Genomic DNA, 27,901 nt, shown 5'->3' with positions numbered 1-27,901 from the left:
ACCATCACCGTGACCTGATGGCATTCACATACTGTATGTGTATGTGACATACATGCAATAACTTAGACAGACTATTACAAAACAAATGTCATTACCGATATTTAACACACACACACACACACACACACACACACACACACACACACACACACACACACACACACACACACACACACACACACACACACACACACACACACACTCTTATCCAGAGCGACTTACAAGTGTAAGATCAGAGTAGGCTACGCATGAACCCTAGTGCAAAGAGAACAATGTATTTACTCAAAGAAACTAGAATACCAGGTAAACATTGAAAAGGTTAATATCTTAATATCCCAATTTAGGTATATTTGACACTATACCTATATGCATATTCTCTGCTGGACATTATAAGAACTCTTCTTAATCTTGTCTCTCTCTCTCTCTCTCTCTCTCTCTCTCTCTCCCTACTGGAGAATATAAGAACTCTTCTCGTGTGTGTGTGTGTGTGTGTGTGTGTGTGTGTGTGTGTGTGTGTGTGTGTGTGTGTGTGTGTGTGTGTGTGTGTGTGTGTGTGTGTGTGTGTGTGTGTGTGTGTGTGTGTGTGTGTGTGTGTGTGTGTGTGTGTGTGTGTGTGTGTGTGTGTGTGTGTGTGTGTGTGTGTGTGTGTGTGTGTGTGCACTCCTATGTGACTGCATCTCTGTTAGCCTAGCTGACAATGTGTTCAGTGTTACAGTGAATGTTAGAAATTAATGTCAGGTTAGGGATTCTGGAGAATCCCTAATGATTCAGCAAATCACTGATTTCTCAGATTCACTGTTACATGTGGCTGTTTTCAATGCATATAACTATAGTTTACAAGAAGTCTACTATCATACAGTGTATAAATGTCTCTTTCATTGTGCATATGTGTGTCTTTGTCTATTGTCAATGCATATTTTGTGTGCAATGGATGCACAATGAATAGAAGACGGGGAGATCTGTGAGATTGATTGCCTCTCGTCTTGGAGCTAGACTCCAGATTAGCAGCAGGAATGCAGTGGAGTGTAAACTCATCTAGATATTCGCTACATTTTTAATAAACCATGCAGATTTGCACATCGTAAATACCCTGAACTAGAAAATAAAATGTTAAATCTGTTCTGAATATTAATTTTTCTTTGTTTATAGCCAGGGTTTTGCTAAATGTTTGAGCGGTGCCTGCCGCTCCAACGTTTGGCGGTGTGTGTTTGTATGCACATGGATTTGTCTATATGAGCACGGCAACACCATACTGCAGCCACCAAGCGGTGCTGTTGAGAAGCCTGCACAGCTCATTCACACTGTGTGTGATTTATTTTTTTGGCAGAGGGCAATGGCAGATTCGTCTGGTTTCCAGGCTATGTGCAGGTGTGCGTGCGGCATGAACAAACAAACAACCACAGCGGTGAAAATACGATCTCCCACCTGCCTGCCGGTGATGATAATTTCCGATGTAAAATGCTAATTACCAGTGTTAAAACCCCATAGAATATTGCTGGGCAGGTACATGTTGACATACATTTTCACGATTGAACATTTATTCAACATGTGATTGAATTGAATGTCAGCTCTGTTTGTGTGACCCTGTTTGCAGTTGACCAACTTGACCCCCAACAAAAACAAACCAAACCTAATCCTTCATGGGGTCTTGGAACCGGATGCTGTTTAATTGATTACGGGCGACTTCATTAACGTGACAATTAAAACGTTAAAACCAGATAATCCTCTACAGTGTCTTCATGGAGAGCTTTATCACAGCAGACAGAAACCCCTCAGTACCCTTGTGGTAATTTAATTCCAACCAACCATCTTGTCAACAGCAAAGGGTGCTATCTCTAATTGGTTGTCAGGAGACTCCCACTCTGTTTATGTTTGCATTTGTGTGTGTGTGTGTGTGTGTGTGTGTGTGTGTGTGTGTGTGTGTGTGTGTGTGTGTGTGTGTGTGTGTGTGTGTGTGTGTGTGTGTGTGTGTGTGTGTGTGTGTGTGTGTGTGTGTGTGTGTGTGTGTGTGTGTGTGTGTGTGTGCGCGCGCGTACGTGCGTGTGTTTGTGTTTAAACTTTTTTTGTGTCTGCTTTTTTATTTATTGAATGCATATAGGGCATTGTTGCATGGAGACCTGATAAAGTGAGGGTTCGGATTATTTGTTTGTGAGCATGGCTGTGCATTTGTTAGTGCTTGTGAAGGCAGCGATCTGGTCCATTTAATTTGAGCCTTTTTAAGGCAAAGTTAAGAACACTGCTGCAATATTGTGAGTCCCGGGTATACAAAAAGGCTTTAGAAAATTATTAGGGGAATTATATAAAAAAAAAAAAAAAAAGATGAATATGTCTTGAACTTAAACGAAAGAAAGATGAAAAAAAAAGTTAGATACCGACATGGGAAGAGTGAAATATATAGGTGCATAGTTAAGAATAGCAGTGGGACATGGCAGTTAAATCAGCAGATGTAAAAAGAAAAAAAGATACACAAGTTAGTGGTGTAGAAGATATAGTTAAAAAGCAGCAGATAACAGAGTATACAGTTCTATATTTGTCTGTATAATACAGACAAATAATACTGTGTGGTGGCCTGTGTCTGTTTACAGGCGTTACATTTCTGATTTACATGAATTGTGGTCATTAACCTGGAGATGTTTGTTCCACAGTAAAGTCCTCTGTACACTGGGCTGATTCCATCTAGCTGCCCTCCCCTCCTGTGTTTTTGCTCATTGGAATACTTGACATGTACAGAAGTGACATGACGACATTCAGACTCACACCCGGATGCATGCAGACACGCTGTGTACACATCAGGCTGTCTAAAGCCATCGTTGTGTAACTCGCAGTCTCTGTATTTCTTTCTGAATATGTTATAAAGTCATGCTTACTTAAAAAAATCTATGAATGCAAAAGTAGCACAGAGGGTCTTGAGTTGGCTTTAGTGTGCAAATTGACCAGAGTGATAATTGTGGTTGGCAAGTTGTTGAAATGTCCCGTCATTACAAAAACTATTCGATTTATATTCACAGCATCCTCATTATGGCCTTTTCACTTTTAATGTATTATTCAGTCTCCATTCTCTCTCTAGCTCTCTCTTTTTTGTCTCTGCCAAGCCGAAGGCGTGGCCGAGACTATGTTTTGCACTCGGTCTGTCCATCCATGTGTGCCATCCATCTGTGAGCGCCTAATCTCTGGCACCGTTGGCCTGATCACACTCGCAAGCACACTCGCAAGCACACACATGTCACACGAACCGAGCTGTGGTTCATACCACGTAACCAGTACCACATGCACAGAGTGCAGCAGAAAGTACTGTACCTTCTCACTTAATGTGTTTGATTTGCTCTTTACAGGCTCTGAAATGGTAATGACTATCTCTTATAACTCTCTCACACACTGATGTGAAAACCCCTGCCCACTAATGCACACATCTCAGCCCACTAATGCACATGTTATCCATACAGATCTACACTGTAAGATATATATTTAAAAAAGTGTACAAATGTTATATAATGGATAAATATTTCACTGCGTAATAATATAACAGAGACTTAAACATCTTCATCCAGGGGGACATTCAGTGTCCTCGAACAGAATATTATGATGTACAGAGACACCCTTTCCAATTAGTGCTTCTAATCAGTGCCCTTTGTTCCAGTGAATGATCTTAAAAGAAAATTTCACCTCTGGGACAACCAGATCTTATTTTATTGTTGTTTGGGACACGATCAACTGTCCCAGAGGTGAAATGGTCCTTTAATGCTGCAGCTAAAATGACATTCCAGGCAATTGTGTGCTTCCAATTCTATCAATTTTTCATAACTAAAACCCCTGCATGCCCCCCCCATACAGAAATGTTTTTTTTTTATTAGGAAGAACTTGATGACAGAGCCTTGAATGTAACCCTATCAAACTCCAAAACGAGATGATTATTATTCCAACCAGTCTTGTTTTTTTCCTCAACTTTGTTTTGAAATATCATAACATATCGTTGTTGTCGGTGGAAACCTTGTAATGTATGTCCAAAACATTCCTTTTCTGTTATTTAAATATATATATATATATATATTTAAAAGATTGGAAATGGATGATCTACAAGTACACACAACGACTCAAACCACGAGGCGTTGTGTGCTTGTAGATCTGCTATTTTCACTAGTTTTAATTGTGAAACAGTCTTATATGATGAGGCAGGGATTTAATTTACTAAAAATGTGCAAATTTGAAACTTAGAGATACAAGGTTTCTGCCGGACAGTGACGATACACGAAACCAATTAAAGACGTAACAAAATAAAATTGAGATTAGGCATTTAAAGTATAATTTACCTATAATCCCCAGATTCCCCAAGACAAACTCAATGAAGCCAGCTTAAACCATCAACCTTTTCTGCTTTCATATAGCAAGACCCCTGAAAATGAATGCACAATTGAAGTGGTCTGTCAAAAACCTCCAGTCCCTAAATTGGTTTTGACTCTCAGACTATTATTATTCTTTGGCAAAAGGAAGGATTGTTCTGTTGACAGAATAAGGGGAGAGGAAGGCCTCCATCAGTCAATTAATCATTACCCTCTGCTTAAATCAACGATTCTCTACTTAAAAATCTAACCCAGTTTGAAGTGAGTGATGCATTTTAGCAGTTCATTTCATTAAGCTATATGAATTATTATGTTTGTCATACAACATTTAGAGAGAGACTAAAGGAAAGCAACACCTCTAGACAGATGTCGGCTTGTTTCTGTTGCCTCCTTTAAGCATGTCTGCCTCCTTTAAGCATAGTCTCACACCACCTCACTTACCTTTTATCGCTAATTTATACTCCTCACCGAAAATGGCTGATCTAAACGCATCGCAAGCGTCTAACGCTGTCATACAATGGAGTATAAAGGAGTCTTTACAGACAGGGAGATTCAGAGACATGGGGGCTTTTAGAAAGCTCAAGGGAGACAGAGAAGACAGGTGGAGCACATATACATGTAAGCACATTAAGCAGTAAAGCCCAGGAGAGTCGAGGGGCCAAAAGGAGAACACAAGAGACTAACGTGCACAGACCCCAGGAGACAGAAGAGACCATGCATTTAATGAATCAATGTATCCTATCATCCTGATGGGTTACTAGTTACTACTGACTTCCACTGCACTGAAATACTAGGCAAACCCCTGAGTTTGAACAAATGTAACCAAACATTTTACTCTCTCTTGAGTTAATAATAATTTTACTTTTTCAGTTAAATCCTCATACCCTTATGGGCCCGTTTTTATACCATCCGAGATAAATAAACACTGAGTGTTTTACAGCCTAACCTAGAGAAATGCATAAACAAAAAAGGTTTTTAAAAAGGTCAGGTGCTGCTTAACTCCCTGAGGTGTGAGCTGCAGACTTGCAAAGAAAAATGTCCAAGGCACTCCGTCTTTGATGAAAAAAATATAAGGATTTATTTGAGCAAGGTAACAAATATGACCTAGAAGGTCAGTATCTGTCTCAGAGAAAATCATGCTGTTGTTCCTCATTTGTTAAAGATCAAGATCAGATCTAAAAGAAAACCTTGACTAGCCATGGTGGTCGGCTGGTCGCTCAGTGCTCAAACACACGAAACAGAAAAATAACAAGGTAACACCACAGCAAAATAACACTTTAAAGTTTAAAGTTCTTATATCCTGACAAGCAGTGAAATAATATAATGACTATAATGAGGGAGGAGAAGAGCGAGAAAAGTAGAGCAAGGGAGGATGAGAGGAAGTGAAAGAGACTGAGGAGCACTGATAAAGCGTGGATGTGGGAGAGGTGTATGCTCTAGTCTGTACCAATATGACCATGGAAGAGAGTGTCAAATATGAGGAGAGTGTGAGAAGAATGTAAAGATGCAGTGATATGCTTGAATGCACAAAAGTGAAAGAAGAGAAGATTAAGATGAATGATGGAAAGGAAAGAGGGTGTAGGCTGGTGGGGGCATATGAGCAGTGGTGTAAAGTAACTAAGTAGATTTACTTAATTGTTTTTTTACAATTACTTTTACTTCTACTCCACTACATCTCAGATTCAAATATTTTACTTTTATTAAATGTATTTGAAAACTTTAGTTACTTGTTACTTTGTAGATATACGGTAAATGATTATATTATAAAACATACGTTAATCCACTTTAGCCCTATTGTATACTTAGGCTATTTGAAAATAGACGATCTACAAGCACACAACGCGTCACGATGCGACGTGTTGTTAGCTGGTGGATCTGCTATTTTCAAACCTTTTGTACTTTTTAGGGATGGACATCGGTATCGGCCAATATCAGAAATCGGCAGGTATCATATCAAACCAGCCAAATCGGTGATCGGCAGGTCACTGACATAAATATGCCAAAATCGGCCAATTGTATCTCTTGCACTGCACAGCATGATGCTCGGTCCTGTGACGTAAACATTAGCAAGTAGCAGCCAGTCTACTTAGAGGCAGCCTACAGAATACAGATGGTGCCGATTACCTTTGCAAAGGATATATTCCATAATCCTGTGTCAATGTCGTCTCCAAAAACAAAGAAGGGGGGGAAAAAGCATGCGTCACCTGCTTTCCTCCTGCCTAGTCCAGACGGTCATATTAGACTGGATATTGTCTGTGATTTTGGATATTGTACTATTGTGATTGATTTGGCATTAGTGTTCTTCTAGCTTATTGGTACTCAAATTGAAGTATGTCTTGTAGGCCTACTTGGCCTGAAACAAAAGGGTATTGGAGCAACCCTATTTCCTAGTTCTTAGCTAAAGAAATCGGTATCGGAAAAATCGGTTTTGGCAGGTCAGACCTTCATAAAACCGGTGGATCGGTATCGGCCAAGAATTTTGCAATCGGTCCATCTCTAGTACTTTTGGTACTTTAAGTACATTTTGATGCCAATACTTTCGTACATTTTGAATTCCTGACTTTTATTTGTAACAGAGTATTTCTATAATACAGTATTGCTGCTTTTACTTAAGTAAAATATGTGAGTACTTTTTCCACCACTGCATATGAGGCACTGAGGCAGGGGGAGAGAAGAAAGTCCTTTGGGATTTTATGTTGGAAATAAGCTCAAACATAATCATTCACTTCGTCTGAAGCACAGAGCGGATACTGAACATGGCATTTCTCCTTAATTGAACACTAAGTCCGGCTTTGACATTGGTTTGATTCCAATTCAAAGAAATAAGTGTTCCCTTACCAGGTGAGAAAACACTCACTCAGTGCTCACTTTCTTTTAAATGTCTGAGGATCTGTAGTGTTGATTTCTGAGGATCTGTTGATATGAGACTTTTATAAATACAAGGTATGGTTTGGAGTGGACTTGAAGTGTTTCTATCATTCCATGATAACGATTTATCCTGGCTGTCTATAGAGGCCATGGTCATCAACGTAAGTGCCACTTATCAGTGTAAGACCTGTTGCAGATGAGACAGAGAGAACAAAACTACTCAAAATGAACTACACAAAGAGGGCTTAAAGCAAATCTATGCTTATGACATAAACAAGGTATTTTAGTTTTATAAAGTTATAAATGTTTTATAAAGTATAAATTAGCTTTTCTTTCATCAAGGTATTTTTTTTTATAGGGATGCACAATGTATTATTTTGATGATATGAACTTGCAATATGAATATTAAAGTATACAGGTCAAAATGTGAATAATGCAATCTGCTCTCTGCATACAAATGGAATGATCCAATCACATGGGCCCTTTTGTGATGTAAATAGAGCAAGATGACTATGGATAAACAAGACATGCCAAAACCCACAACAAACCATCAAATGTGTGCTGTGAATGTGAATTAGTGTGTGAAAACAAGTTTTAGAGCAACATTTAACTACTTTTACTTCTATACTTAACAACACAGGACCTACAACATCCCGGTGTTGGAAGGACTGGCCGCCTATGCCTGATTTGGACTTTGTCGTTAATCGTTATGCAACCAGTAAGGCTTCAGAGCCCCACTGGGCAATATATAGATATTGTGATATGAGACTAGATAGTCTGTATTTTCAATATCGTAAGATAATGATGAGTGTTGTCCTTTCTGGTATTACAGTAACGTGTTGCAATTTTCTGAACTTAACTGACTTCATTATGATATAGTTATTAGATTACTCATGATAATCTATCAAAAGTTTTGTACATATTTTGTGAAAGGACCAGTAGTCATCCCCACAACATTGGATATTGAGATATTTGGTCTAAACAATATTATGATATTAGATTGCTTTCCGTTATCGCACAGACCTACTCAATGTCCTGTTATAGTCTGCTATCACACCTAAAATTGGGCACTGGTATGTATCTGCTCATCGCTTTTAGCTGTAGTGACAAAATGATGTTTGCGTGAGTGCAGTGTGTGTGTATAACCCTACCTGACCCTGTCAGATGCTCATTATGTGACTATCTCCGTCTCTATATCAGTCTGTCTACTCCTCACTTTCCGTCCTTGTCACTCTCTCTTTCAATCTCGAACTCCTTTCTCCTTTCTCACTGTTGGGCAGAAACCTCTTATCTCCTTATTTTAACTCTATATGTTCTTTCACAGGGGTGTCACAATGGGGGGGGGGGGGGACCTGAGTAACTAGGGTCCCATGGTGGACGGGCCTTAATTATTTTAAACTTTAGCTATTGAAAAATTGCAGATATACAAGCTCACAGTGCGCGCTGCATGCCTGTAGATCTGCTATTTTTTAAAAGTCGTGAAAATGTGTGCAAATCTTTGAATAGGTGTATTAAGCGGACATTTGTAACTAAAATTTTGCTTCTGGGGGTCCCTACAACTACATATTTTGAGATGGGGGTCCGTGGCCAAATACATATCATTTTGGGGTCCTTCACATGAAAAGGTTTGAGCACCACTGACATAGAAACATATGTTTTTCAAAAAAACCTTTAGAAGACATTTATAGAATCGGACTAGCACAAATGTTCACAATTTTTGAAGAATAGCAGATCTACAAGCTCTGTGAGCTTGTAGATCTGCTATTTTTCAATAGTTAAAGCACAAAATAATGCGTAATAATGCATTCCCAGTCTAAATGGGTTAAACCCCCCTCCCATGAAGAACATTCATGGGGGGCCCGCAGTGAATCCTTGTACCCAGGGCCCAGAATTTGGTGCGACACCCCTGTTCTTTCACGAATTAATAACCTACATTACTTTGTCATACTACAGTGTCACAAAAAATTAACAAAAATAGACGACCTACAAGCTTGGAACGTGTCGCATTTTAATCCTCAAAAAGTACGTTTTGAACACATGAGGTTTCCTCCTGACAGCATTGCCATCTCTGCATTTTTTCCATTTTCGCAAAGAATTATTAAAATTAAATGAAAAAAGTTATTGATCACGTATTATGAGGATAGTATGAGTCACCAGAAAAGATAATGGGTGTTTTTAATTAATCTACCATGGTTGAAATGGAGTTTGAAGTTACAATGGGTGTGTATGTGGAGCGGCCCTGGGCCTGGAGGGCCTGATAACATTTACATCAAATATCTAAATATTGAAACAAGCAAATTAAAAACTGTTCAGGGTGTTCATAAAGGCTTGATTAGACAATGGAATGACACATTTTTCTTTTTTTTAAGTGAAATATCCCTTTAACTGCGTATAGGCAAAGCAGCTCTAATGGCATTGTTTAGGATGGAATGAGTGCAACTCTCTGTGCGCACATTAGTGCATGTTTAAGTCTGTGTGTGTGTGCATCTGCCCAGGTCAGGAAAGGTCTGGCTGATTTAGCAGGGTCCAGACACAAGGCTGGCAGAGGCCGTGTTCTCTATAAACAAGATGGAGGGGAACTCGCACAACAGCACCATAAGGACTTTAAAACAGCCATTGTCAAAGAGCTAAATAATAGGTTGTGTAATTCAGGACCTGGCACCTTTTGAAAGGTCTCCCTGGCTGCGGTGTCTCTACCAGTGTGAATACTATAATTGACTGCCCCTGCTCTATGCCATTGTGTGTGTTTGTGTGTGTGTGTGTGTTTGGGTGTCTGTGAGTCTGTAGTATATGTGGTAATGTGAACTTTGCCTCTGAATACGTGAAACCTTTTATTGTGGCCTCCTGGCTCCGGGCTGATATTTCTGTGAGTGAAAATAGCATTTTGTTGGGAAGACACCATTGTGTTGGTGTGTTGCCCTCTTTGTTGGCAAAATGATGGATTGCAGGAGGCACTGGAGGCAGGGACCTTCGGGAAATAATGACTTGTTTATCAGGAAATAATGGAAATATGGACTGTAAACGTTAGCTGAATGAGAAGACAAAGCAACAGTGTTTGCGTGACAGGTGAGCCTATTATTGGTCTCCGCTATTCATCTTCGTTGTGTGTTTACACACACACACACACACGCACGCACGCACGCACGCACGCGCACGCACGCACGCACACATCCCATCATTACTTGGCAGTGCCAAGTACTAAGTAGAGCTGGTGGTGAGTTGGCACATGTGCAGCATAATCCTGTTTACACTACCGTAACATGCTTGATATGGACATTTTGCCCAAGTTCAATATTGTCTTGGTAATGCACAGGATATTCATGCCTGTTATATTCCTGCTATGATGAAATATTCACATAAACAGGATGTTAGTTTATATACCAGTACATAAAATCAACCATAAATGATATATGCTTATAGCATTATTTGTAATGTGTATAGTGTATTGCAATGTAATTGGCATTAGACTACACAGTAAAATCTGCAGCGTTGATTTGTCCTTAAACCTGAGAGTGTACAATTGTAAGACGGACGGGTCCATTCGGAGAGTTACAATTATCACTGGGGATTTTACAGTGTACTTATTTTATGTGGTAATGAAGATTACATTTGCGGCTGCTTCAAATGGTAAATGATAACGGAGATGAAGTCTATGTCCTCTTAATGGACAGCGTGTTGGTTGATGGGGACTGAACGATGTGGTTGGAACACATTACGGCACATACAAGACTGGCCTGGGTTTGAAATATATTAAATGGCTGCTGTGGTAAATCATCTCCAAGGAGATCAATCAGTCAGTGTAGCAGACACATCTTGACACGTTCTCATACTGAATACATCAATGTCTCTGTTGTAGACAGGTGCATTTCTAACATTCATTAGAATTTAGATGCATAAACCCCACTCCATCTGTTTTTGAACTTTTTTTTGCACACTTTTGCAGACTCGGTACTAACACTCATTGGAGAGCAATCCGTTTGTCTTATCTGTCTGTCTCTGTCATGGTTTGTCTGTCTTTCTCATGGTTTATCCATCTCCCATGCAGTCACTGTCACTGTTTATTTTCTCTCGCTCTCTCGCTCTCTCGCTCTCTCGCTCTCTCGCTCTCTCTCTCTCTCTCTGTTTCTGTCTATCCCTCATGTATACACAAATCTCTGAAGGAAGGCACATTTCTCTTTGGTTTGCGCATACAGGTTTATTGATGGATTTCTTGACTGCGAACAGGAGAATATTCTCCAAAGAGCAGTACATTTTATTATTGTATTTCTGTCATGCTCTGCTTTTTCCCCCCAGATTTGATCTATTATACATTTGATCTACCCCCAGATTTCCCTCATTGTCTGTCCTAATTGTCCTGTTTTCTTCGTCCGTTAAACTATGTTTTATTTCCTCTCCTGGTCAGATCATAATTTTATTGTCTTATAAGTAGTTTTATTCTTTATCTCCTTCTTGCTGCTTGTGTTGTGTGTTGTTTGTTTTTTATCCTGTTTTCTGTAAAGCACTTAGTTTTGAAAAGTGCTATACAAATAAAAGCTTGTTTCTCAGAATCAGCAGTACATGAATGGGAAAAGCTAAACTGACTTATTCTCAAATTGTAATTGCTCATGTCAGCCGAATTGTTTTACTGACTCAAACACGTAAACGTACACACACACACACACACACACACACACACACACACACACACACACACACACACACACACACACACACACACACACACACACACACACACACACACACACACACACACACACACACACACTCAGCAGCAGCGACTATTGTGGTCAGCACATAGTTGTAACCTGGGGTGAAGGAACTGATTGGATTGCTGGCTAACCTCAGCTTCTCTCAGTGTTAATGCGTCTCTCACTCTCTCATGGAGTGATGCTGACTGGGCTCTGACCTCGGCCTTCGTACATGCCACACGTGCACAGGGCACACACTCAAAGTAGTTATTTACGAAAGCTAGAGCTGGATGATGTAGACAAAGCCAAATATTACCATATTCTTTAGGCAAATATCACAATATCAATATTGTGATAGTATTATCTCATATCAGAGTATCAATATAATATAGATACAGTGGCCATATTATTTTAAATGTTTGACTATTTTCCTGTAATGTTTTCATGTCATGTAATCTTTGAGTGGACCCCAGGAAGAAAGAGACCATCAGGAACAATAAACAACCAGTTTCACACAAAAACAAACTGTGCTCATGCACAGTCTCAAACGTAGAGAATAACTTGGAATCTGTCTCACTCAATTTTCTCTAACCCATGCTGACTGACTTACAGTTGCTACTACTGAAAAACTTGTACAGTTTACACCCCACACACACACACACACACACACACACACACACTCTCCAGAGAGTGTCCGCTTCACTACCCACCCATGTTTTCCTGTCATATCGACTCGATAAAAACATTCACCTTACGGCAGTGCAGTGTTGCAGGTAATACGTGTTTTATAATTGGACAGCAAGGCAGCTTGATTTCGAGCACCATGTATACTACGTTAGATGGTATCTGTGACATGCATGACAAGTAAGTACTGTGTGTAGGATCATGTATATACCGTAGAGCAAAGCCACTCAACAAGCACATAGACAGACGGGCTGTAACTGACAGACTGTGAAAGACCTAGACACAGAAATGGGTGCAGTAAGAATACTGATCAGGGCTGCATAATACTTTAAGAATTATATGATGTGTGATTAAATTGTTGAATATTGCAATGGTGAGCTGCAATTCATTACAGGCCTAATCTATATTTAACTGTACTACCCTTCAGGCTATCTCACTGAGCATTCCTAATATAAGTGTGGTTGTATTTGAGTAAAATCATTCGTGTTGATTTATCCATTTGTAACTGCAACTCATTTGGTTAAATTTTTACACTCATGGTTAACGCCCAGGATTTTACTGTGTGTGTAGGTTTGTTATGTTTCCACTCCTTGTCCTCGCCACTGCTCTGTACATTTTGCACAATATTGAGATGGGTCATCTCTTTGGGTCATCACCAATACAAACCATCCTTCTGCGTTCTGTGCCTTCAGTCATTCAGCTCTGTTTACGATTCTGACCGTCGGAACCAATCCTGACAGAATGACAGACAACTGACATTTATAAACAGATTATAACAGATTGGCGCGCTGATTTTCGAACACACCCATGTTCTGCCAGGCAGACAGATGGTATTTACTGACTGGATCAGACTGACAGAAAGATGGAAGACAAGATGGACACAGGTTAACCGACGTACTAAATGAGAACAAATAAATTGGCTTGTGTGTACATGTGGAACAGGGTAAAGTTTCTTCCAACCACTGTGGAGACATGTTTGAATTCTCTGCTGTGCCTCTGGCTTTGCCAGGTGCTCTAACAAACACAATTGGCAGTGTTTGCGGGTAGGAAGCTGACAAGAGAGGGTGATCTCTGTCACTGCACTAGTGTCTCCTACAGCAGTGTTTCTCAAAGTGGATTCTAGGGACTTTGTGGGTTCTAGGGATGGGACGATATGAACATTTCATATCACGATTATTGTGACAAAAGAAATCGCAATTTACGATATTATCGCGATAATCAAAATCCATTATCCTGGGGCGGAACATAACATTTTGCCAAAAAATAGCAGATCTACAATCTCACAACGCGTCGTGTTGCGACATGTGTGCTTGTAGATCAGCAATTTTTTGGCAAAGACATTTGATAGAGAGTGGGAAAAAATACTGTATCAAGTACGTATATTATAAGTACCTTTTTACCAATTATAGAGGGTTAAAGTGGTACCGGTTATGCAGCTAGGCAAATAAAAGGTGAATTGAACCCAGTGCATGACAGAGGACGATATCACGATAAATTAAATCTCCATGATACGATTATCGTGAGAGTTATTATTTATTTATTTTTTCACGATAAACGTTAATATCGCTTCTTGTCCCATCCCTAGTGGGTTCCTTTATTTAGGTCTAAATTGACCCATACAAGTCTGTAACTCTTACAGTATACAAATGGAACCAAATTGTTAAGGGGAGACCTTGAACGTTTGAGAAACACTGTCCTACAGGTTAGTCTGGGTGCCTGTTCAGCAGCAGGGAGCAGAAACCCTAACCCTGGCATTGCATTTTTTTCCACACTCGTTACGTCCTCACAGTGAAACTCCTCACTGTCAGCTGAACAGAAGCGACTGGCGACTCTGTGTGTATACTCGGAGGATATTTGGTGGTCCATACCATACTGTACCCTCTCCCCACAACAACAGTACGGGTTGGCAGTGAGTGACAGGGACTCTACCCATGGGAGAATTGGTACCGACTAAATTGGCAGGATAAAAGATAAATAAATAAATATATCGCCTTGATTGACAGACAGAGAGACACAGATGGGCAGATACATACAGAGATGGACACAGCTCATACATACTGTACCTTATCCTTTCCAGACCGTGTGTCTACTGTCTATGTGACCTCAGTTAAAGTGGCAGGTGTTTCCATAGAATTCAATTTCTGTCCTGGGGAGTAGAATAAACCAGGAGGGATCTCGCCCAACTACTGTGTGAAATTGCACTATCCTTGTTTCCCACAGATGTGCCATTTCAAAACTTCACACGCCCTGCCATTGGCAAGACAGTAGATATTCAGGGGATTTGCTGAACATTGAGCTTGTAGATCAGCTATTTTTGCTATTTTTGGAGCGGTGAAAGCGCTCCCAATAGACAGGTATGTCTGTGGCTGGCTGGCTATGTGGCTGGCTGGCTGGCTGGCTGGCTGGCTGGCTGGGTATGTCTGTAGCCTGGCAATACCTTGAGTGGCCACACAATTTAAAGGAGGGGCGCTGTTGTGCAGGCACAAACACACACACACACACACACACACACACACACACACACACACACACACACACACACACACACACACACACACACACACACACACACACACACAGATTCACCGCTCCACTTCGAACCGAGGTTTGATTTTATTACTTTCTCTGACTTCGAAGTTTCAATCTACCGTGAAGGTGGATTCTGCTTTTCAATGGGAATGCAGTGGTTTATTGCCATTTGCGAGTTTCTGCAAAAATACGCTCCATTCTCCATAAAAATTAGAAAGGCAAAACAGGGAAAGAAACCTGTGGAAAAAGTGCATTTGCAGGACATTTTCAGGAAAAGAGCAGTAACGCACCCACGCACCCACGCACCCATTCACTCACTCACTCACTAACTCACTCACTCACTCACTCACTCACTCACTCTCTCTCTCTTCCTTTGTTAATATGTCAGCATTTTCTTTTTTGATGTATTTATCATTGCTGCTGAACTGATGTTGAACGATGCTCAGAGTCCCATCAGGGGGAGTGCATGGGACGGAGCGTCTGATTTATGGTTTTTAAATTGACTGTGACAGAGGTCTGCTGACCACGCTGTGACTGTGTTCATTCAAGTAGGGTTGTTTGTCATTCCTCGGACAAATCTGCTCATCATTAGTGTGAAACATTAAATTAGAATGGGGAGGATTGACATCCCGGCTCATTAAAATTCTGTAGTGTGATTTGCCAGGGAGGCATCTAGCCTGAGGACAATGATAATTCTCACAGTATCCAATACAGAACCCATAACAATGTAGACATTTGTCTAAATATTTAAAGATGTCCTGCATGGTTTGGGTTATGACATTTTGGTCCTTTGTTTAGGTCACTCACCTTGTGAGTGTGAATGGCTTCAAAATCTGCAATATCTGCCTGAATAATAAGCCTCAGAGGATCAATGCCAGCATGGCTAATGCTACTATGAGCTGTCCTGTTACCAGCGCTCCACACAGTGGCCTTCCACACTCCTCTGCAATATTTAGTTCATGTGCAGTCGCTGTTGGATGATTCTATAAATACCCTCAATGTGAGTACCACCTTCCCCCAGGTGGGGTGTTGAGTAGACCAGTGTGTCAGTGATGCCTGGTTTCCACATGTAGTACCACTACACTGGCTTGTTAGTGGTGTATTGATTTAGCCCGGCAGTGTTGCACTCCTGGAAGACCTGTCTTCATGCCTGGCGAGTCCTCTGCGCAAGTGTACACACACACACACGCACGCACGCACACACGCACACACACCTACACCTGTGTCTACCTCAGAATTCGCTGTCAGTAATAGTTATTTAAAAAAATGTCTGTCTCTGTTAAATGTGCCCTTTCAGAGCAGGGTTGGAAAAGTCACCTGCGCTGGGCTACCTGATAACACAGTGGTCAGGGTGCACATACTGTAGGCTCAAATGCCCAATAGCGAGTCCCTGGTTCGATTCCCTGTCATTTGCTGAATGTCACTTCTCTACTTTCTCTCTGTGTTTCCTGTCTCTCCATTGTGCTAATAATGAGTAAAGGTCACATGCGTTGACATTGTCAATAATCTGGAACCAGTTCCGAATTCGTTCTTTCACTTAGTGTACCATACAGAATTGCCGTAACCATCGTTTGTAAGCAGTCCCTGAGGCGTTAAAGACTGTAAATAATTGCTTGCTGCTCCAGAGGGAACGTTTTTGTTATTGCTGTAAATAAGAATGAGTTGTCAGTGCATGGTGTGTTAGATATGCTCTGTAAAGTTCACTGTTCTACCAAAGCAATAGACACAGATAAATTATGTATGTAAGATGCAACCATGTGCAGTTATCAACACTATTTGGCTGTTATTTTGTTCCTTATACCTTCCTTCCTTCATTAAGTTAAATATTTGCAAGAAAGGTTCATTGCTGTAACACGTTCTACTGGTGCTTTATTAAAGGACAGCTCAGGATAACCGTTCCAGAGGAAATGCCACATTCTAACTCACATTTCCGTTAGCCACTTTGGCAGGTTCATTTCCAGTTACAGTTCACGGAAACCTCTTTTCAGGGAAGCCACCTAGAAGGCACACACATAGATGAATTAAACATAGTAGTTCCATTGTTACTACTTTTGCAGTCTCTAGCGGAGTGATAGATATTTTATCTAACATCTGAAGCACACCTATTGAAAAGTGGATAAGGACCTCCCCCAGACAAAAAAGAAAAATGCCGGGCTGAAAGGCATGAATTGACCAACCATGGACCTCTTATACCAACCGTAGACTTATTTTACAACCAAGCCAATCAGTGACTTCCTGGACCTTTTCTCTGACAAAACCCAGACATGCTGACGATCCCCCGTCGTAAGACAGAGTCTGACGACCAAGAGATGGCCAACGACAAACCGTTTAACCTGCTCCACAACCCATATTTATACTGTTGTGCAAATTCACAACTGAGATCCTCCCATTGCAACCACAGTCTTCTACTAGTGACCACGTAGCTCCACTGGGACAGTTATTAGGGGCTGATTACCTTGCTCGGGGACACATTAACCGGTTTACACTTGTCCCCTTATCCACCCATGTTATGCTGCCTCGGCATAGCAGTATTTTCCACGGAAGTCCCCTTGGGTGTGGCATAACAGTGTAGCAGGAACCGTGATACAATTTGTGACGGTGCCATATTAATGGTGACAGATTTATAGCACTAATACATTTGCTAAAACGCTATCTACAGCGTGCTGACACTGATGTTATGAATGTGAAAGGGACAGTAAAGTGTTTATGGAGACATCTCTCTACATATCTTTTTTTCTTTTGCACAACTGTTATCTGTCTCTGCTTGAAGGGTTGACTGATCATACAGAATGTCCCGGAGTCAAGATTACTGCTTGGCTGGATGTGACTTACTCCTTGTCCCCATGACCTTCTGCTAATCTTAATGGATATATCTTTTCTCTCTCCTTCCCCTCTCTACAGTATGAGTTCAAAGTGAAAAACATCAAGAAAAAGAAGGTCAACATTGTGGTGTCGGTGGACGGCGTCAAAATCAACCTGAGGAAAAAGAAAAAAGTGAGTGATATATATTTTGTATTGTTCGTTTTTATTTAAACAGGACAGTGCAGAGAGACATGACATTGAACAAGGGACACAAACCTCCCGGTAGAATGGAACTGGGGACATGTCGATTATGTGGTCGACTTTACTATCCATTTAGCTATTGCTGTGCCCCCTGTGATTGAAAATATTGTCTTCTTCTTTCAGTTCGTCATACTTGGGAGAGAGCTTTACTCACCGTCTTGCATGTCACCGCAATATAATTTCAAAACCGAAGCAAGAGCCAAAATATTACTTGCATCACCATGACAATTCTTGTGAGCTCAATGTCAGACAATGATACTTCAAAACTGACCTGTACTTTGCATTCCTTCTAAAAGACAGTACTGTTGCAAGCAACAGTATTGTCTAAAATAATCTGGATTGCATCTGATCATGTTTTCAAGTTTCAGACTAATGACGGCCCATGCAGTGATGTTGAACTCTACACACGTGTACTGCATCTGACACAAAATGTTGCGTCAGTCAGTCACGCTGCTGATGTCATCAATATTAAGCCCATATCTGGGAATGCCCATATACGGACATATTGTGTTAGTCTCATGTTAGTCTTGCGTAGCCAGACAACTATTCCACAATCTCTGAATGCTATATAGAGTCTGGAACTACACCTCCTGAACGGTGAGTAATGGAAGCTGGCTGCTAAGCAGCAAGCTAAATATGCTTAGATGATTTTTATTTATATTGGGATAAATGTGCGCGATGTGAGAAGGAAAAGTAAGTGAGGAGGAGACTACACTTCCGCTTTAACCGGGTACTCCTCATTCTTTTACCCCAGACTGTATGACGGGAGCATTTGCAAATCGCGGAGTCAACAGTCTGGCCACGCGAGACTAGCATCATGTGGTGACGATGACGTCAGACATCTCAATATTTGGGAAAATATGGTCACATTTTGCCCACATTTGGTCAAAGTTGATCCCATGCCAAAGCGCCAGCGCTCTCCCAGCAGTCTGCCGTCACCCAGGCGGATGCGTGCACGCGCTGATGTGCCCCAGGACACTGGTCCTAAGCTTCTCGCCCTTTACTAGTAAACTCACTATCGATCCTATCTTACCCTGATAATACCACATTGTGAACAACAAATCCCTGTCCAATCCCTGCTAGCGTCCAATCAATGGTGACAATTCTTTAATGGACCGAAATGGGCGTGCAGGCGGTCTGTGACACGTTTGTGTAGCCTCCATCTAGTTGCTGCTTTCGGTATGTATGGCTGAAGCGTTGAATAGACAATAACATGGATTGTCCGTTAACACCCCTTAACTAAATAACTGTCATACGTTAGAGGAAAACAATCTGTGAGATACATTGGATGTCACAGATCCAATTTCACAGAGCTTTTGAGGGGCGGGTGGTCCCTTGCCAGTTATCATACAGATGTGATTACTTTTCGACCAACGCTAAAGGACAGCCCAAACCCCTCACAATTTTCTCTCCAGACTCCAAAGCCCACATAATTCTCCTACACAGCCCTATGTAAGCCATGTCATTTCCTGGTCTTAAGGAACCAGTTACATTTATTTCCTGTGTTCAGTTCAGTATCTGGCTGGCAGTAACAGGAGGTGGTGACGTAATGTAATTAGAGGAGAGGAGTGCAGGAAGATTAGCAGGTGATGAAGACGAGAGGAAAGAAATCAGTGAAAGGGATGAAAGTAGAGCCGGACTGACACCAGATTGTTTGTTCCAATGCCAATCCTGATTTATTTTTTATAAATGTTTTTAGTAGACATATTTATTTAGAAGAAGGTTGGTAGACGTGTGTAGGACAAAAAAAGAGTTCCCGCACACTGTGTTGCCAGAGTGTCATGATTCAAATAATGGCCGATATATTGGCCAGGGGGCCAAACCGATATATCGGTCAGGCCCTAGAAAGAAAGGGAGGAAGGGATGAAAGGCAAATTATGTGAAAAGAAAGGAGGTGAGGAAAGCTATGTGGGGGAGAGAACGAGGTGAGAGGAGGAGAAGAAGAGAGAGGAGAGGTGACGCTTTAAGGGAGTGCTAAGACTTTGATGACGAGCAAGTGTTTCGCGATGCGAGGAAAGCTGCATGGCTGGAATCCACAGAGACAGAGATGCGAGGAAAGATGCATGGCTTGAATCCACAGACACAGAGCCAACAGGACAAGACCGACGAGAAGTACAGAGGAAGTGACAGGAGATAAACGAGTAAACAGAGTTTACGGTAGTCTATTCTGTAGTCCTGTCCATGTCCCTTACACTTAGTTTTTTATTCTCTAATTTTTTACCTCACTCCATCAATCTGCATCGACCACTTGGCTGTTTTCAGAGGAGGCACTTGTTCTTCTACCGCACAACTATCCAGTGGTTGTGGGCAGAGGTCGGCTATCCTCAGCGGGACCCAGAGTAATGAATTTTAACATCGACTGCAGGACCTTCCAACCTTTGGACTGTACACCATTTGTTCCGTACAAAGCGAGCAGCAGTATCTGTGTAGCACTCCAACATAGAAACGACCACTAATGCTACAGAGAAAAACGACATTCCTACTGATTCATACTTTGTCGTATGACAGTGTTGCTTGCATTTCTGTAAAAGATCTTTCATTTTCAGTGAGCGACAATGCCATACATTGTAAAAACTGTAAATGTATCCATTTGTACACTCTGAGAGTGTATAAATGGAACCAAATGGACCTGTCTCAGAGTTAAATTAACACTGAGGACAAAGTGTATGGCAAAGTATTTAATCAAAAGGGACAAGCAGTAAATTGTTTTCTCCTCTCTCTCCCTGGGAGACGAGAAGGATGGGTGAATATCCCTGTCTGTTGTCCTATTGGGAGTCATGGGTAAATAGAAGTCAATAATCCATAGCCTGATGTGGGACTAATTGATGCCATGAGCAGAATGAAAGGTTGTGAGTACCGAGGAACCATGTGTAGCCTCCACCTGTTTGGTCCCCTCGCGTGGCTCTCTCTCCTAACCGCCAGCGTGGCTGGCGGTTAGTATGACCGCCAGCCATCCATTTAACATCCCTCAGTCTTGTGTGTGTGTGTGTGTGTGTGTGTGTGTGTGTGTGTGTGTGTGTGTGTGTGTGTGTGTGTGTGTGTGTGTGTGTGTGTGTGTGTGTGTGTGTGTGTGTGTGTGTGTGTGTGTGTGTGTGTGTGTGTGTGTGTGTGTGTGTGTGTGTGTGTGTGTGTGTGTGTGTGTGCCATGCTATTGGCGCGATTATGGCAGCGGTGCTTAGCAAAGATGGAAATCAATATTGGGGAATAATTCCTGTGTATTAGAAAGCTGACATTTTGTGTGTGACATAACATTAAACTGGAGTAGATTCAATCACAGCGAGCGAGGAGGGGGCGAGAGAGGGAGATCCAGTGACAGATGGAGATGGAGATGACTTAATCGCAAAGAGATAGAATTCTTGATGAGATGAAAATGAAATGGTTGCATTTACCAGTACAAATTGAACAGCCCCCCCCCTGTCCATCAGAACCCAGGCAAGACGAGATAAGAACCAAGGTAGGAACCTGGCTTGGATACTGGAGGAGAGGTGACTTGGAGCATAGACATGTAATTGGGGTTATTAAGTTGTCCAGTGGGGACCTCCCATCACAGCTGTTTGCATGATTGATATTATGACACCTCCAGGAGGGTCAATTGCAAATTCTGACATGGCAACCACTCTACATCTGTTCACGGTATATCTGTATATCTGCTTGCTTATAGGTGGTGCATACACAAACACACTGACTTTGATGATATACAGTAAAAGGCCATTATCCCCTTGTTGTGAAGATCATTTATTTTCGCTCAAGCCAAGGTCAACCAAACATTTTTATGTTTGGGGGCAGTTGTTGTAAGCTAGTGGTTCTCAATGTGGTTCCACTTGTACACTCTCATCTTAGAGAGTAGATTGGGCTCGCTGTATCATTTGGGGGTTTGTCGTTTAATAATGCATATAAACTGGCGATCCCTGATCTTAGCTAGTTAAATACTTCATCAGGGTTCTGTACTTGGCCCCCACATTTCCCCCCCCCCCCCCCGCCTTTACACAAAATCTTGTCTCCAAAAAGTAGCAGATCTACGAGTTCACAATGCGTCGCAATGCAATTGTGAACTTGTAGATTGGCTATGCACAGAATAGGTTCGCCAGGGTTCATGTTCAGGTTGATGGTCACTGGTGTAAGGGAGCACTTTGTTTTATTTGTTTCCACAGAAGAAGGAGTGGACATGGGATGAGAGCAAGATGATGGTGATGCAGGACCCCATTTATAGGTAAGGAAGCTGTTTAAAACTCAAACACAGCGTCGACTCAATGACAGTGATTGGCTCCCCCAACTCTGCAAACCGTCGTTGTCAGGGGGACACCTTGTATGTCTAAGACCTTCCTTTTTTTATTATTTTAAAAACGATTTAAAATTGTGAAAATAGCCGATCTACAAGCACACAACGCCTCGCACCACGCAGTGTACTTGTAGATCTGCTCTTTTCACTACTTTAGTGCGACACTCTTGTATGATGAAGTAGGGCTTTCATTTATGAAAAAAAAAAAAACACAAATTTGAAACTTGGAGGTACAAGGTTTTCACAGTAGCATAGCAGCATGTAAGCACACAACTCATAGCTCCAGATGAACCTATACGCCTCCTTCTATGGGAATTTAGGATTATTATAAGTGTGAAACTATACATAGGCTGGTTGTTCCGATCTCTCCATGATGTTCCTGTGTAGGTGTTGCAGATTCAATTTCACAAACCAATGGTTAGGGCCATTGAACTCATACCGGGTTAGACTCCTTGCTGTGTAAAATGTTTTTTAGAGACTCTAGTTTGCATGTCTAGAATAGACACACATTCTGTGTATTTGTAGGTGTCTGGTTAGATTAATGTGTTTTGGTGTGGATTTTAGGTGTGTATGTGTCTATGCCATGGTCGCGATGCATGTCTGTCCAAAGCTAATATCAATTGTGGAGACTGAACCCAAACCAAGGCACAAGAGAGCAAAGACAGTGTTGCCAACTCGGGCATTTATTGAACAGTTCTTATTTTACAACAGCATTGTAATGCAACTTAGCATGAATGAACAACATAAATGTGAATAACTGAAATTGTCTTTTAATAAATCAACACAAGGTTTTCCCCGGACGGGGCTGTTGTTTCTCCTCTTCGTGGGGGGGGGGGCCAGGGGGGTAGGTAAGAGTTACTTTAAAGGGGTTTCCCTCCACAGGAAACAGGCGAGTATAATTCCATTGTATAGACTCTCTTCCCCACAGGCGCTAGGTGAGTATAGTTCCTCTCTACAGGTGACAGGTAAAGTATTTCTTTCCCATAGGTAATAGGCGAGTATAGCTCTTCTTTACAGGTGACAGGTAAAGTATCTCTTCCCCATAGGTAATAGGTGAGTAAAGTTCTTTTCCACAGGTGACAGGTAATAGGTGAGTAGGTGCCCGCTCTTACACAAATCCGTCTAATTCTCTATCTTCTAAATAAAATGAACACGGGGTATAATGGGCCTGGGGCCAGAGAATTTCCGGAGACTAGTATGGTTTTAAGGGAAGTGAGATATACTCAACAAAATAGGAATAGGGGTGGCTCGCTGGGGGTCCGGAAGGTAAGGCTGTGGTCTCCTTTTCCAGGTCCTTCTCCTCAGCTCGCCGAGTACACACTCTCCAGTGATAGGTACACACTCCACAGTGAGTCAGGTTTGCGCTCCTCATTCATCCAGGTACACACTCCTCAGTGTCAGTCCGCTCCCAGTCCATGCCTAGAAGTAATGAGTAGAAGGAACATTACTATAATGCACTTTACACAGTAACATGCGGTGGAGAGGGAAATATGGTGGCTCTTACCGCCTGTCTGCCCATGATCAGCTTGTCAGAGACTCCCAGCACAGACTGAAGGGGAGAGCGAGCTCAGTACTTATGCACCCCTGTGTTGGGTGGGGCCCACAGGTGCATACGCTTGTGCCTGATGAAGCGTGTGGGCCGGCAGGTAACGCCCGTCAATCACTTGGCCCACACAGTGTGTTGGTCTGCTAGGGCTCGCTCTCCCATCCAGGGTGCGCTTCTCTGACATGCAGGGCCTACCTGGCGGGCGGTGTCCGAACGAACCACCACACATCCCCCCCCTTAAGTTTGCTACTGGTTCGCAAACTTGCCGCTCTTCCTCATAGAGCCTGGACAGGGCATCGGCATGGGGAATATCCTTCCCTGGTTTATGCTCCACCTCAAAGTTGTAATCCTGCAACTCCAGAAACCAACGTGTTATTCTCTTATTAGTGTCCTTACTTTTAGCCATCCATTTCAATGGTGCGTGGTCCGTTATGAGAGTGAAACGCCTTCCCCACAAATAATAGCGTAGGTGGTGTATGGCCCACTTAATAGCAAGAGCCTCTTTCTCTATCGTTGCATAATTAAGTTCATGCTTTAAGAGCTTTCTGCTAATGAAGACTATTGGGTGCTCTTCGTCATCAATGACTTGCGAGAGCACGGCCCCGAGGCCTGTGTTCGAGGCGTCGGTGTGGAGTAGAAAATTCTTACCGAATTCCGGGGTTTTTAGGACCGGCTCATCGCAGAGCTTCAGTTTGAGGCCTCGGAACACGGCCTCGGTCTCCTCTGTCCAGCGCAGCATATTGGGCCGACTTTGTCGGGTCATCTCGTACAAGGGAGCTGCAAGGGTAGCATAGTTATTTATGAACTTGTTATAGTAGGACATGATTCCCAAGAATGACTTTAACTGCTTCTTGCTGACGGGTTTGGGCCATTCGCGTATACGCTCCACTTTGCGTAATTGGGGTTTTACGCACCCGCGCCCAATAGTGAAACCCAAATATTCGGCCTCATACAGACCTATTCGGCACTTCTTGGCGTTGGCGGTCAGACCCGCTCGTCGGAGAGCTCCCAGGACTGCTTCGATGTGATGGAGGTGATTCTCCCAGGTGCTGCTGTGGATCACAATGTCATCTAAATATGCGGCGGCATAGAGATGATGGGGCCTTAATACTCGGTCCATGAGTCTCTGAAATGTTGCGGGGGCACCGTGTACCCCGAACGGTAAGACAGTATATTGGAACAGCCCTTCAGGGGTAGAGAAGGCTGTTTTCTCTTTGGTTTCTTTTGTAAGGGGCACTTGCCAATAGCCTTTTGTCAAATCGAGGGTGCTTACAAATCGAGCGGGGCCCAGCCGCTCGATTAATTCATCTACCCGGGGCATGGGGTAAGCATCAAAATTTGAAATCTCATTTAATTTACGGAAATCATTGCAGAACCGGATTGTGCCGTCCGGCTTGGGGACCAGCACAATGGGACTCGACCAGGCACTGTGTGACTCCTCTATAACTCCCAGTTGTAGCATATTTGTTACCTCCTCTTTTACGGCTCCTCGCCGGGCCTCTGGGATACGGTACGGACGTTGTCTCACTATTTTCCCCGGGGTTGTTTGGATGTCGTGCGCAATAGCGTGGGTACGGCCCGGCAGTTCTGAGAACCGGTCCGCATTCCTGCTCAGAAGCTCACGTATATCTTGCACCTGAGCTGGGGACAGTTCCTCTCCAATAGGGACTGGAGGCGGGTTCTGAGAGGAGAGAGTGGTTAGTAGGGCCGGGAGAGCGACAGGAGGCACAACGTGCCACTTTTTCAGCAGATTAATATGGTAAATTTGCATAGTTTTCCGCCGCCCTATTTGGCGCACGCGGTAGTTGACCGGGCCCAGTTTCTCCATAATTTCGTATGGCCCTTGCCATTTTGCGAGAAATTTACATTCGCTCGTGGGAATGAGCACCAGCACTTTTTCGCCCACCTCAAAGCTCCGCAGCGTGGCGCCTCGGTTGTACACCCTGCACTGGGCGCGCTGCGCTTGTTCCATGTGTTCACGAACGAGCGGCCAGATCTTCTTGGCTCTCTCCTGTAATTGTTCAACATGGTCAATGACAGAACGATGTGGGGAAGGTTGGCTTTCCCATGTTTCCTTTGCTATATCCAACAGCCCCCGTGGCTGCCGTCCATATAGCAATTCAAACGGGGAGTACCCCGTAGACGCTTGAGGCACCTCCCGTATGGCGAACAACACCAGCGGAATCAAGCGATCCCAATCTTTGCCATCTATATCTATCAACTTTTTTAACATCTGCTTTAAACTTTTATTAAAGCGTTCCACTAATCCGTCCGATTGCGGGTAAAAGATAGAGGTCTTTATTTTATCTATTTTAAGCCATTTATAGAGTTCGGTGATGACGCGAGACATGAAACATGTGCCTTCATCCGATAAAATGGCATCGGCTATTCCGACCCGGCTGAATAGCATGAAGAGCTCGTGCGCCACTGCTCTGGCTGTAGCGGCTCTCAGGGGTATTGCCTCGGGGTACCGAGTTGCATAGTCTAGTATTACTAATATATATTTGTGTCCCCGAGCCGATTTGGGGAGGGGGCCGACTATATCCATACCAATGCGGCTGAATGGGGTGGAAATGATAGGCATAGGTATGAGAGGGTTACGTTGGAAAGGACGGGGTGCGGTGAGCTGGCATACACCGCAGCCTTTGCAAAAGTCCTCTACTGCTCGTTTTATGCCTGGCCAATAAAACCGTGCATTGATGCGATCGGTGGTTTTCTTCACGCCCAGGTGCGCCCCCAGCTGGTGCGTGTGGGCCAAATACAATACTCTGGTGACATATTCTTTTGGCACGAGCAGCTGTTCTATCACGTCCCCAGTGTTGTTCCGCCACCCTCTATACAGTAAATCCCTCCGCACAAAGAAATAGGGGGAAATTAATTCACTCACCCCTTCACATAGTTTCCCATCAATCGCGCTGACGTTCCTCCGAGCATTTTCCAGGTTCGGATCGTTCCACTGTTGTGTGGCGAAGTCCCCTCTGAGCGGAGAGCTCTCATCCTCCTCTTCGGGGAAGTCAGGCCACGCCACCGGCTCTGGCTCTTCTGACGAGGTGCCCCGCGGCGCTTCCTCCGCCTCGGGTGCATCTCCCTGCAGCTCCTCGTCTGGAGAGGGTTCGCTCTCTGGTCCCTCTGATTCGGCGCGGAAGACCGGGCACGCGGGCAATGAGTTCCTCCAACGGGGGCCCGGCCGGATCTTCCTTCTTCGCCGCGGCCGCGGCGGTCCTCTGCCCCCCGGGTTCCAATGTCTCTCAAACAGCACACAGTCCGTGCCGATGAGCAGGGGGACCGGTAGGTTAGGTACAATTCCAGCTTCCACTTCGACATCTCCTTTGGTGGATTGGACGCGTATCAGCGTCGTTGGGTAGGAGCGCACATCCCCATGCACACAGCTGACCGGCATACGGCTGGAGGTGGGACGCCCGGCATGCTCAGCGTGTACCAGCGTGACGACGCTCCCCGAGTCGAGAAGAGCCTGGGTGTCCACTCCGTCAATTCTCACCGGCAGGTTGGAGTGGCGCCGCCGCTGGCTCCCGGAGTGAAGGCAGGGGCGTCGGCCGTCGGAGGCGGCGGTGGCGGATGGCATGGATACGTCCCGGTCCCGGTCCGGGCAGGACCATGCGATATGATCCGCTTTCCCGCAGACGTAGCACCGGCGTGATGTCTGCGGTTGGCTTCGGGCAGTCCGCTCTGTGGCGGCTCGTCTCGTAGTAGTAGGCGACAGGGAAGTAGCCGGAGGCCGCGAGCGGTCCCGGTTGTAACGTGCCTCCCCCGTCCCTCTGGGAATCTCTGACTTTGTGCTTCTCATCATCTCTGTACTCACTTGGTGATTTTCCAGGAGCGCAACCAGGGCCTCCACGGAATTTGGGCTCACCTGTGAGGCATAGCGGCGGGCATCAGGCGGCAGGGA

The 27,901-nt window shown here is 43.4% G+C and overlaps 1 protein-coding gene across 1 annotated transcript in view; it reads left to right on the top strand.

Annotated features, from left to right (window-relative positions):
- LOC308292007 (carboxyl-terminal PDZ ligand of neuronal nitric oxide synthase protein-like) overlaps positions 1 to 27,901 on the top strand; it is a 236,139-nt gene that overhangs the window by 55,510 nt on the left and 152,728 nt on the right. The window contains exons 3-4 of the mRNA XM_080734199.1: positions 18,008 to 18,100; positions 22,321 to 22,379. Of these exons, the coding sequence (XP_080590325.1) occupies positions 18,008 to 18,100; positions 22,321 to 22,379 (152 nt within the window). The remainder of the gene's footprint in view (positions 1 to 18,007; positions 18,101 to 22,320; positions 22,380 to 27,901) is intronic.

This window comes from Nannobrachium achirus (assembly GCF_963921795.1).
Source record: "Nannobrachium achirus genome assembly, chromosome: 1".
In the NCBI taxonomy this organism is placed as follows: Eukaryota; Metazoa; Chordata; class Actinopteri; order Myctophiformes; family Myctophidae; genus Nannobrachium; species Nannobrachium achirus.
This window is presented reverse-complemented; position numbering and strand designations above follow the sequence as displayed.